The sequence below is a fragment of the Triturus cristatus genome, chromosome 9 (assembly GCF_964204655.1).
Source record: "Triturus cristatus chromosome 9, aTriCri1.1, whole genome shotgun sequence".
In the NCBI taxonomy this organism is placed as follows: domain Eukaryota; kingdom Metazoa; phylum Chordata; class Amphibia; order Caudata; family Salamandridae; genus Triturus; species Triturus cristatus.
The window spans coordinates 758,570,453-758,581,960 of record NC_140592.1 but is presented as its reverse complement, the minus strand read 5'-3'; the positions used below and the strand labels follow the sequence as shown (position 1 = coordinate 758,581,960).

Sequence of the window (11,508 nt, the reverse complement as noted above, 5' to 3'; positions counted from 1 at the left end):
AACATTATCCTTACTGTATTCTTCCACCAGTACTGGATTTATGTAAGCAGGCCTTTAGATCTTCTTCTTATCTTGTCACACTTGCTGTGCATTCAAAGACAGGTCAAATTTCAAGCTTTGTTTTCCGGGGAGCTTTGTGTTTACTTTTCTTTCTCTGACTTCAAAGTGAGAGGATTTACATGACTGTCAACCTGGCTACAGGGGGTGTGCTTGAGGAAGGCTGTACAATGTTATTCTTGTTTCTAGAACCCTACAAAATGTAAATGTACTATGCAGATATTTCAGAATTAGAAAAGCACAAATGAAGCACATTTTTGGGTAATTCTGAAATGTGGTGGACACAAATATTTTAATACGATCAAAACAAATCACTACACTAGATGACATTTCCACACATTATCGTTTGTGCACTGTATACTTTTAACAGTAAAACTGTATGTCTGTGCAAATGTAATGGTCATTTCAATTGAAGATGTGTTGCCTGTAATGGCAGTGTGGTACCACACCATGCATACTCCACACTGCGTCACTCCACTCTACTCCATGCCAATGCACTCTACCCCACACTACTCTACTATGCACCACTACGCTCTACACCACTCCGCGCCACTCCACTCTATGCCACTGTATTCTGCAACACTGCACTCTATGCCAGTGCACTCTACTCTGTACCACTCTATGCCAGTCCCCTCCACACCACTGTAATATGTGCTCTATGCCACTCCACTGTACTCTATTGTGAACCACCCCACTCTGAAACAATCTACTCTACGGCACTGCACTCTGCGCCACTGCACTGTGTGCCACTACACTCTACGCTACAGCATTCAACCCTGCACCACTCTACTCTATGCCACTCTTCTCTGCACCACTGCACTCTACTTTATGCCACTCTACGCCGCACCACTGCAATGTATGACACTATCCTCTACTCTGCAACACTCTACACCATTTTACTCTGTCACTTTATTCTGCACCACTCTACGTATGTCACTCCACTCTACACCAATGCACTCTACAACACTCTACTTTGCAACATTGCACTCTGCCACTCTGCTCTGCACCACTGTACTCTGCTCCACTGCACTCTGCTCCACTGCACTCTGCATCACTCTACTTAACGAAACTCTGCGGCAATGTCACTCTAATCTACTGTGCAACACTGCACTCTAAGCCTCTCTACACTGCACTACTCTACTTTATGCATGTGCACTCTACTATGCACCACTGCACTATTTGCCACTGCACTCAACACCACTCCAGTCTAGACCACTCCACTCTACTACACTGCACTCTACAACACTCCTCTATGGCACTGCACTCTACCCTGCACCCCTCCACTCTGAAACCATCTACTCTAAGCCACGGCATTCTACGCCCCTCTACTCTGCACCACTCTACTCCACGTCACTGCCCTCTACGCCACTCGACTTTAAACCACCACACTCTACCCCAATGCATTCAATGCCAATTTACTCCAAACCAATGCATTCTACGCCAGCTACTCTGCACCCTATGCCAATTCACTCTAATCTACTCTGTACCACTGCACTCAACGACACTCTATTCCATTCTATGCCACTGTAATCTACTCTGTCATTTTACTCTGCACCACTCTATGCCACCGAACTCCACACCAATGCACTCTACGCCACTCTACTCTTAAAGACTGCACTCAACGCCACTGAACTCAACTCCACTGCACGCTACACCACTCTACACCATTGCACTCTGTCACGGTACTCTATACCACTCAATTCTACTCGGCACCACTGTACTCTATGCGACAGCTCTTTTCACCACTGTACTCTAAGCCACTGTATTCTGCACCACTCTATGGCTCTCTCTGCAATATTGCACACTGTCATTGAAATCAAAGCCACTCTACTCTGCACCACTGCACTGTACGTTACTCTACAAATTTGCGCTCAACATCACTGCACTCTACGCCACTCTATTCTACTGTGCACCAGTGTGCTCTACGCCACAGCTCTCTGCACCACTCTACGCCAATGCACTCTACGTCAATGCACTTCACTCTGCACCACTCAACTCTACGCCACCACACTCTGCATCACTCCACGCCACTCTAATCTATTCTGTACCTCTGCATTCCAAGCCACATCACTCTACACCACTCTGCACTGCTGCACTCTATGCCACTGTATTCTATGCCACTTCACTCTACTCTGCACCACTTACGCAACTGCACTCTGTTCAGTCAATGCACTTTGTCAATGCGCTCTACACCACTTTACTAAATACCAATGCCCTCTACGCCACTGAAGTCTACGTCAATCTACTCTGCACCACTGTACGCCACTTCACTCTAGGCCAGTCTATGATATTCCACTCTGATGCTCTACTCCATTAAACTCTACTCCACTCTATGCCACTCTGGTCTATGCCACCCATTGTCACTTCATTCCTCTCTATTCTGCGACACACTACTCCACTATTCCACTCTGTAACACTCAGATCTACCTTACGCTACTCGACTCGACAACCCTCTGCCCCACTCTGTCATTCCACTCTCATACACTACTCCACTCTATGGCAATCTACTCTGCTCTATGCGTCTCTACAACTCTCTACCCAACACCCTTTATGCCACTCCACTCAACGCTATGCCCTTCCACTCTGTGCACCTCAACTCAACTTTATACCACTCCACTCCACTTTACCCCACTAACCTTTAGCCATCCTTAACAGCAGCCTCGCTGGGGTACAACATGTCTAAAACAAATTGGCAAAGCCCATAGCTCTTGCATAAACAAGACCCATTGGCTAAGCCAATTCTTGTTTTTATACTGTCGTTCTGTCAGCTCCTGTTCGAGGTCAGATTACAAGATCATACTCTCTGCACCCACTTCAGGCTAGCGTAGTTTGCCAAGAAACAAGTGCCAAATTTCAGGACTGTATTTTCAGGTTGGGTGCTCCGTTCTTGCCCTAGGCCAAATTTCCCAGTTGGGGGGGGTCAATCTGTGAGCACTTGCCGAAAGCCAGATCTTCAGACCTGATTAGTTTGCCAGTATCTGGTTGGCTTCTAATTTCTAGGCCCAGATAGAACCAAATATCGAGGTCTTGTTTGTGTATCACCAACTTCGTACCAGATATATGTCCCTGGTCTATCAGCCACTGCCTGCTTAATTATTGCTGGGTGGTCAGGTTGGTCTGTGACAGGCCATCTGGAGCCAAGGCAAGATGTTTCCGTAAATTGTCACATTGTGTTATATTTCAAAGTCAGAGTAAGCCTTTCAGCACCAGCATGATGCCAGGTATCCTCGCCGGTCTCTCTGTCAGTACCCACTATGCATTAGATTCTAAGGCCAAGTGGGCCTGTCACTGCTGTAACCAGTGTAAGATTCTCAGACTGTATTAGTCTATCAGCACACTCCTAGAGCCAAATGTCTAGGCATGAACTGTCTTTCTGTACATGCATGGTACCAAATTTCTAAGGGGGTTTCATAGTGCCTTTGTGGTACCACAGTCCCACGCTGAGTTAGTATGCCAGTAGTCGCCCAGTACTCAATTCTCTGGCTGTGTTGGTCTGTTAGTATTAGCCTGCTGCCTATGCTTTGGCCTGGTTTTGTAGGTTGGGACTGTCTCTCACCACCTGTCTTATACCAGGTGCCTAAACCTGGTTGGTCCATCAGCACCTGCTTGGTGCTAAATTCCCAGGGAGACTGATCTGCCACCTGTTCAGTGTTGAAATGCCAAGCCTCCACTACTTCATGAAAACAATCTCCCCTTGTATATCAATTTGGTGTCATCAGTATATTGTGCAATTAAACCTGGTCCGGATAATGGCTCAGCGGAGGATTCAAAGGCAAACTGCCCTCCTAAACTGTTCCACAGGCTGTACCCATCGCCTGGCACTGCCAGCTCTGGTGGGCAGGCAGTGGGATGCAGGCACTGGGTGTTGCCCCGCCAGCCCTCCTGAGGCCGATGGATCTTCATGTGGGCGTTCCGGCTCTTGATCTTGTAGAACATTCTGCAAGAAAGGGAACCATTAGGATAGCAATTTGTTTTTCCAGACAACAAAAGGCTATGGCGGCCGCTTCCATTCAATATATAGGAAAACAAGGCTCAAAATACAAAATTAGTGGAAGAAAAATCTACATAAAATAATGATTGAACATAATTTCCTCATTCAGCAATGTTGTTTTGTCCAAAGCATCAACACCTATCAAAATCTGAAACAGAATAAAAAAATTAAATAAATAACTATATAATATTAAGTGAAGCACATTAATGGAATGTAATTTTTATCCTCTACAGAAGAATGTAATGGATTTTTAAAAAGTTTTTCCTTTCCAGACATTTGCCATAATTTCATGCCTTGAGGTAGTCTTTTCAACTGGTGTTTTCTTGCTGAAGATTGAGGAGCAAGAGGTGTGCAGACTGGACTTCTGTTGGATTCTGCAATGGGATTTGAGCTACCCATTCTGGTTTTGGGGACGACCCTGGTAGTAATTGGTATGAACAGATTTCTCTGAGGTGAGTAAGGGTGGGCAAAGCATGTATGACTAAACAAACGGTAAGGCAAGCTGAGATAGTGGAGTGGGTAGGAATAGGGGGAGTCAGTCGTAGGAGAGGATGCCCCTTTAAAGCAGGGCTATTAAAGGAGATGAAATAGAATTTAGCCCTGGTATTTCGATGGGGATGGAAAACAACAATAGTTTGTAGGGTTTTCTTCAAGTTTGAGTTTAAGTTTAAAGCCCATTCTTTATTTCCATTACGAACTTATTGGTTACTTTTTGTATTTTATTTGATCATCATTGTTGTTACTATACATTTCTAAATGAGTTCATTCAGTGTGTTTTTTTGTGTTTGGATTTCAAAGTTTCTTTTGAAAATTCCTTCCCAGAGATTTGTCAGCAGACCAGGCGGATCCGTGCCCAACACAAGCATCTGAAGGTACAAACAAGGTCACAAGATGGAGTTGAAGCCACTGGCCCACTCCAGTAGTGTGAACTTTTAAAACTGCATTTTGGACATTGATCATTGAATGGTGATCAACTACTTAAAGCTGTACCTGGCGAAAACTGAATTCATGCTCGCAATTGCAGGGCAATCAGGTAGGCCACAGGAAATCCGCTATATTTGTCCACTAATGTGTCCACTTCCATTCACTTGCACGACAATCAGTGATTCATGGTGGATAATTTACTGTATGAAGTACAGATTTAAAATTGAGTTAAGGGGGACTTCAACCATAAGGGTATTGAGAAAAAAGTCTGCCACCCCTCAACTTAGACCCAGGCAGTATTAGTCTGTGGTCATTCTGAATTTGATTGTGCAAATAGAACACAGAATGCTGGTTCTCCTTATTTGATACAGTGTCTGCAAAATGATGCAGGCTTCATGTTGTTAAATGGAGGAATGTGAGGACACAAAATAAATCCTTCATGGTGCAAGCCATCCAGCCATGGAAACTGCAAATGATAACTAACTTTCTGATCTTCAGAAAAAGATGGAAGACCTATTCACTTAGATTGTCGGCTTTCCTTGACATTGGGCTATAGAGATGTACTCAAGGTCCTCTGTTCGCACTAGACAACCTCAACAGGCAACTTGTGAACTCCATAACACAGAAACGTGCCCTGCACACAAGGCACTCTGCCCTTGCATAACTTTCTCTCCATCCTAACCCCAGCAACAAAATCAAATACTTCAGAGCCTCGTATGAGCCTGCGTGCTCAGATCATGCTGGCTAACCTAGGCTGAGTGTTATGTACCCTTCGCACACATGTCCACAAGCCTTGCAGGAAATGACACATACTTCCTATGCCCAGACAAAAACTTTCAAGCTTGAACAACATTAGCAGCGTTTCCACAAGGCCGTCCAGCCTACATACCTGTGAGCATTTATTAGGTAGATGGTGTGTTAACAACTCTTCAAAACTCTATCCTAAAGCTGAATTTTAGAACTGTAGGCACGTTTGACTGTATTCTTTTCAGCTTCAGACATATATAGGTCAGTTTATTGTGATTAATATAACTTCTGGTCTGGCTTCACTTATAAAATGAGCAAAGGAACTACTCTCAACTCTAAAGGATGATGAGTTGAAAGCAAGTGCCAGGGGCACCTTACCACACAGGTTCAGTGTGATCTCTTCCATTGAATCCTTTTGCCTTGAACATGTCCATGTGATTACGCGTGTGAGGAACTGCACTTATGTTGCATATTCACCAGTGGTAAGCAATGACAATCCGTGATTATTGTCCATCTGCCTTTAGATGGATGGTGATTGAGTACTTGAATGGTTTTACTGAGTTACTCAGCACTCTTCCCAGTGGTAATTATGGAGTGTTTATTTTTTAGCACACATCTTGTCAGTCAGCACTTTACTGAATCAAATAAGAAGCACTCCTTTATGGATTATCCCTGGAATGATAAGTGAAAGAAGCTAGGGAACTATAGTTCCAAAGTAAAACTATATCGTCACCTCCGTAACATAGTTTACTTTTAAAGAAGCGAAGGTGAGCCTTGGATAACAAAATAGTTACTGACTTCAGCTGTGTATGGATATCTCTGGCATAATGAAAGTTAGGAGACTGTAGTTGAGAAATGGCTGATCCTCTGAGCTGTAAATTACAAGACTGGTCCCAAAATAGGTCAAATGTGGCTGCTTCACTCGCAGAACTTAGCTGCCCAAAGGACATGGTGACATGTTCTTGCTTAGTCTAGGGAGTTTCCAAACAGAAAGGGTTCAAAAGACAGTCGAGACTCCGCTGCAATGGCCAACATACACCCATATTATCCTTCTTCCATTCTAGGAGGAAGGATGGTTTACCATACCTCCAATGACGTGTAAACTCCCTAGGATATCTTTTTGCAATGGAGTTGATTCGATATCCTGTCCATTGCAAATGGTCTCCCTGCAGCTCTCGTGCTTGCCTGGGCTGGACAGGCCACTGTGGAGAGCAGAGTCTTTACATAATGCCCTGTAGAAAGAGGCAATGCAAGTCGTGGAGCTGTGCCAGGTTTATTCTTGGGCCGAGACATTTTATTTTCAACTGAGATCTTTGCCATTTACAAGGTATAATCTTTTATGGTTGACCAGATGGGTAGTGCCCCCACAACCTATTCATGCACTGCATAGCATCGCACAGAACTGCCTTACCTTGTACAATCACCTCGTTTAACACACCTTCCACTATATTTATGTAAACTCTTACCAGCACTGTATAAACCAGGCTCATCTTGTACACGCATTTTATCACTTTCGCATAGACACCTTGGTTGGGGTCCAAACCCACAACAGCCCATTGACATCCAACCCTTATTTCAGCGTTTCGCAAACATTGAGTTGGGAGCCGATTTTTGGTGGGTCACGAAAGTCCTGGCCTATATTTAAGTAACATTTAAAATGATTAGCCCGGTTTGTGCACCAATGCAAAGGTGATTAACTACGTCTTTAAGTTCAGTTTTAAAACAAACCCTTGCAAGTATTCCCAATCAAGACTATGTGTAAACCTTCCAGTATTTGTTGCTACTGTTTTTTTATTTCATAAAGCCATTTCAACAGAGAATGTGCTCACCATACATGAGCATATATAACCAAGCCACTTGTGTATGACTTTCATTTATAAATTGAGAAATATGGAAGTGGCCTAACAGCCAGGGCTGCTGACCTGGAGAACCCGGGTCAAGTCCTGGCATTGGCTCAACTTCTTTTGATCCTAGACAAATTAATTAATCTTACTTAATCATGCTTAAAAATAAAATGATCCTGACCTTGTGTAATGCAATGTGGTACTCGCGTAAAGCAGTCCAAGTGGGTCACGTTTGCACTACATAAATTTATTGCGAAATGCACCACTGGCCCTCATTTTACACTAACACCAAAATTGATATGAGGCCTTACCCCCTTACATTGCTGCATAAATTCACTGGCATCAACACCAAGATTTTTCAGAAGCCTTGTGATTTTAGTGAACGGTTACCACCCCATTCAGAAAAGTGTTCTGACTCTAGTGCAGTTCAATGTCTGCCACTTTTATGGGCAGGTCAATATCTTGGCCACAGTCCGATATCGAAGGGCCTGGTCAAGGCTGTGACGTGTACAAATGCTTGCAAAACATTAAAAACTCGCCAGCGCCTCATGTCCATTGAAGGAGGCGGGCCGAGAAATGTTGTTCTAAAAACTGGTTCATGGGTGCAAAAAGTTTGGGAAGCACTGCCTTACATGAAGAGAGTGAAGAGGGGTGCACTTACTTGCCACATTGTTTGCAGGGGAAGCATCCGATTGCAGAGGCACAGGATGAAGCATGAATCATCTCGCCTTTGTGGTGAGAATTTGTGAGCGGGTGGCAGGAAGGCATCTAAAGGAAGAAGAAATCAATAAGCCTTTCACAAGGAGACCGATCAAATCATCCCACCCAATGACTGGCAGCTTCCTTTCCCCAGGAGATTGCCTCCCCTTCCCATCTGAGACTGGGAGCTGTGCCATAATGAAGAGAATCCGCTCATTGAGGCTGGGTACACTGCCCTCAGCAGGGACACCATCTCCTCGCACTAGACCCCTCTTAATAGAAGACCATCGCTCAGAGAGGAGCAAAAACTATTCTATATGTGTTATATGGGTTTTTATTGCCCCAGGGTACAGTGCCTGGGGGGGAATGAGCTCTCATGTGCTTGCAATCAGGTCGGATGACTTGTGTGGTTGCAGTAGGGATAAAGGGAAGTTGCTTTCAAGTTTTAGACCCTCGTGATTGGGAAGTGGGAGCAGACGGGTATAAATTCTTGCATGACTGCATGCCCACAGTTATTTTAATACAGCTGTCCAAGTAGTAGTAATTCCCATTCAGTTGTGGCAGGTGGTGTAGTGTAATGTGTCTGCACTCTGTGCGTCAACAACTGATGTACGCTTTTGTTTGGCTGTAAATGGGGGCAGGCTTGTATATTTGCACCTGATGGGGGGTACTCATGCTCTTGAACATACTGATGCTGAGTTCTGGTCAATGGTACTCACTTTTTTATGCCCTTCCTGGTTGATGCTTCCTTCCCCACAGTGCGCACTCCGCTTTCGCTGTAGCTGCATCATCTTCTTGTGCAAGTAATAATACTCTACACACTGCGAAGTCCCCCTGGTCTTCACCTTTTGACAGGGAGAGAAAAGCTTGAGTGTCTCAAAAGGTGGCGGTCATGTGCAACGTTCTTTGTAAGGGTGTGTGCTGTATTGTTCTTAAGCTGTAGGGCAGCACATTGCTTGGAAAATAGGAGGAAGCTTGATCTCACCATCTTCTGAATGCTGTGGAAGTCTTTCCTGTGCAGTGCAAAGGCTTGATTGAAAAGACGGCGCTCATGGGGATTCCAAACATCTTTGCCTGAGAGGGGACAAAACAGAAGTCAGTGTTGCATCCAGTTGAGTGAAGCCTGTGACTGCAGTCATGTATGTGAGGTAGGCTGCAAGAGTGCTGGACAATGATGTATTTTTACATGTGAGTGAGCTGTGAGACGGCTGACGCGTTAGCAATGTGTGGCACAGAGCCATGAAAGTGGGTATATCTCACCTGTGTAATGGTAGTCTGCCAAGGGGTGGGATGTTGGCCACCGGGGGTCCTTCAGCAGTAGCCTTTCCAAAGCTGCCTAAGACAAAAGAGATAGAGAACCTACTGACATGGACCAGTAGCGAACCTCCATTTACACCGTTTGTTTCTGCAATCATATGGAACTATAATAAAATAGCCTGGATTTAACTTTCAGTCTATTCCCTGACCTCTCCTCAACACATCAGTTCAGCTGTATCCACTGCTACTCAGTACAAGTGTGTATGCAGTGCCATATTACCAACACTTGCATTGTTTTCTGCTACCATTTGTCGTTTTTCAGAGTATGGGCATCCCTTACGTGTTTTTCATGGACTGAAGTAGACGTGGCCTAATCTTGGTTTGTTTGCTTTAAGAAGGTATGTCATTGTATCATCATTATATCTTTTGTGTGTCGCCAACCTATCTCTGGCTCTCTTTACGCATTGAAATCCTACTTACTATGAGTTCTGCTGTATGTGGAGGTTGAAGCGCAGAAGGTGGCACAGCACGCACAACAGCCAGCATATCTAAATCAAGAGGTCAGATCCTTGTGCACAGTGCCAGCCTGAACACTGGAACCTTCATTAGCTTACTTGCCTGGTACACCACTGCAGGTCAATATATGGCTTGCCTAATGTTCCTCAACCATTGTGAGGTCTCATTACTTTCTGCTTCACAGTAGCAGTTGTTTTGTACAATGTTTCTCCACTTTGATTTGGAGGTGGCCTTCATGATTTGGAGGTGCTCATCTTGAAAAGCTGTCAGAATCGCTTTATCTTACACCAGAGATTTAGCCTTGGAACTTTTAATCACTAACCTTATGTGCACTTTGTCTCATTGGGTGCAGCTTTCCCTTCTGGTGTTGCTGGCCTGCAGTAAACAGCAGCATTGTCAGTTCAGGGTCTGTCTTCACCCTTGAGCTGGTGCTTCCGTAGCTAGATGATCCACTTCAAATATCGTTTACGAGGAGCTGATCCTTGGAACAGTGACTTCAGTAGCATGTGATAAGTGTTAAATCTAGACAGATGTCAATAATCTGTGTTCATATGGACAACTATCTCCAAGTCTGCCACTTACTTCCATTATCATTAGCAAGTGCTGCTGCTCCTTCAGCGTAAGGCTCCTACTAACCAGTGGCGTAACAAACCTTGAGGGTGTCTCCCTGCAAGGTGCATGGAGGGGGCCCCCCATGCTCCAGACCCAGTCAGAAGCTCTCAGGCCTGCCCGTGCAGTGCCGGAGGGGACCTCAGGAGCCCGGGGGTTCCCCTGCACTGTGGGGTCTGCAGGAGCTACTGTTATGCCACTGCTACTAACATACGCAATAAGGGCTTTCTGCCCTGGTCTTCTGGGAGTACTTCAGCTCCCAGTTCACAGGGACTAGTACCAATCAAAAGTTCAAATTTTGACAGGAATCTAAGTCAATGGTAGTATTAGCCAGAAGCTCCCCGTATCTCTCGGACAGCACACTGTGTCTCATCTTGCAAAGCTCCTGCAACAGTGCTGTTAAGGTAGGCATGTTAGGGCTAAACCTCCCATAGTTGATAGTTAAATTGGTGAAAAATCTCAAGTCAAGGAGGTGCGCTGACATTTTTACGGTGTTCACCTACCTCGGCGGGGAGGTTGCATGACACAGTCTGTTGGGAATACTTGTCCAAAGAATTCCAGCACTGGGAGTCATTTGTCCTTCGCAGCTGTTAGCCATTTATAGTGTTGTCTCTGTGACTTGACATGCATGAGGATGCCTTTGCTCATGTTGATCACTCCCACCTACACAGATGAAGAGGTGTGGCGCCGCGGCCAGGGCGACTGACGCCGGAAACTGGGGATCACGGTTCGATCCCCGGCGCCGGCGGCAGATTAGCCCAGCACCATGTGACTCTGGGCAATAGCTTGCTTAATCTTCCCGATGGCCCCCAGCACCTAGAGACCCTTACGGGTGATTGTTTGCGCTTTACAAATGTGGATTAT

At 45.1% G+C, this 11,508-nt stretch overlaps 1 protein-coding gene across 1 annotated transcript in view; it reads right to left on the bottom strand.

The window, feature by feature from the left end:
* Positions 1–330: 330 nt before the first annotated feature.
* The window catches only part of LOC146798781 (uncharacterized), a 113,291-nt gene continuing 102,113 nt past the window's right edge, over positions 331–11,508 (bottom strand). The window contains exons 10-14 of the mRNA XM_085627777.1: positions 9,523–9,598; positions 9,248–9,336; positions 8,982–9,107; positions 8,225–8,331; positions 331–3,994 (exon numbers count right to left, since the gene is read on the bottom strand). Coding sequence (XP_085483903.1) covers positions 3,733–3,994; positions 8,225–8,331; positions 8,982–9,107; positions 9,248–9,336; positions 9,523–9,598 — 660 coding nt within the window. The 3' untranslated portion in view covers positions 331–3,732. The remainder of the gene's footprint in view (positions 3,995–8,224; positions 8,332–8,981; positions 9,108–9,247; positions 9,337–9,522; positions 9,599–11,508) is intronic.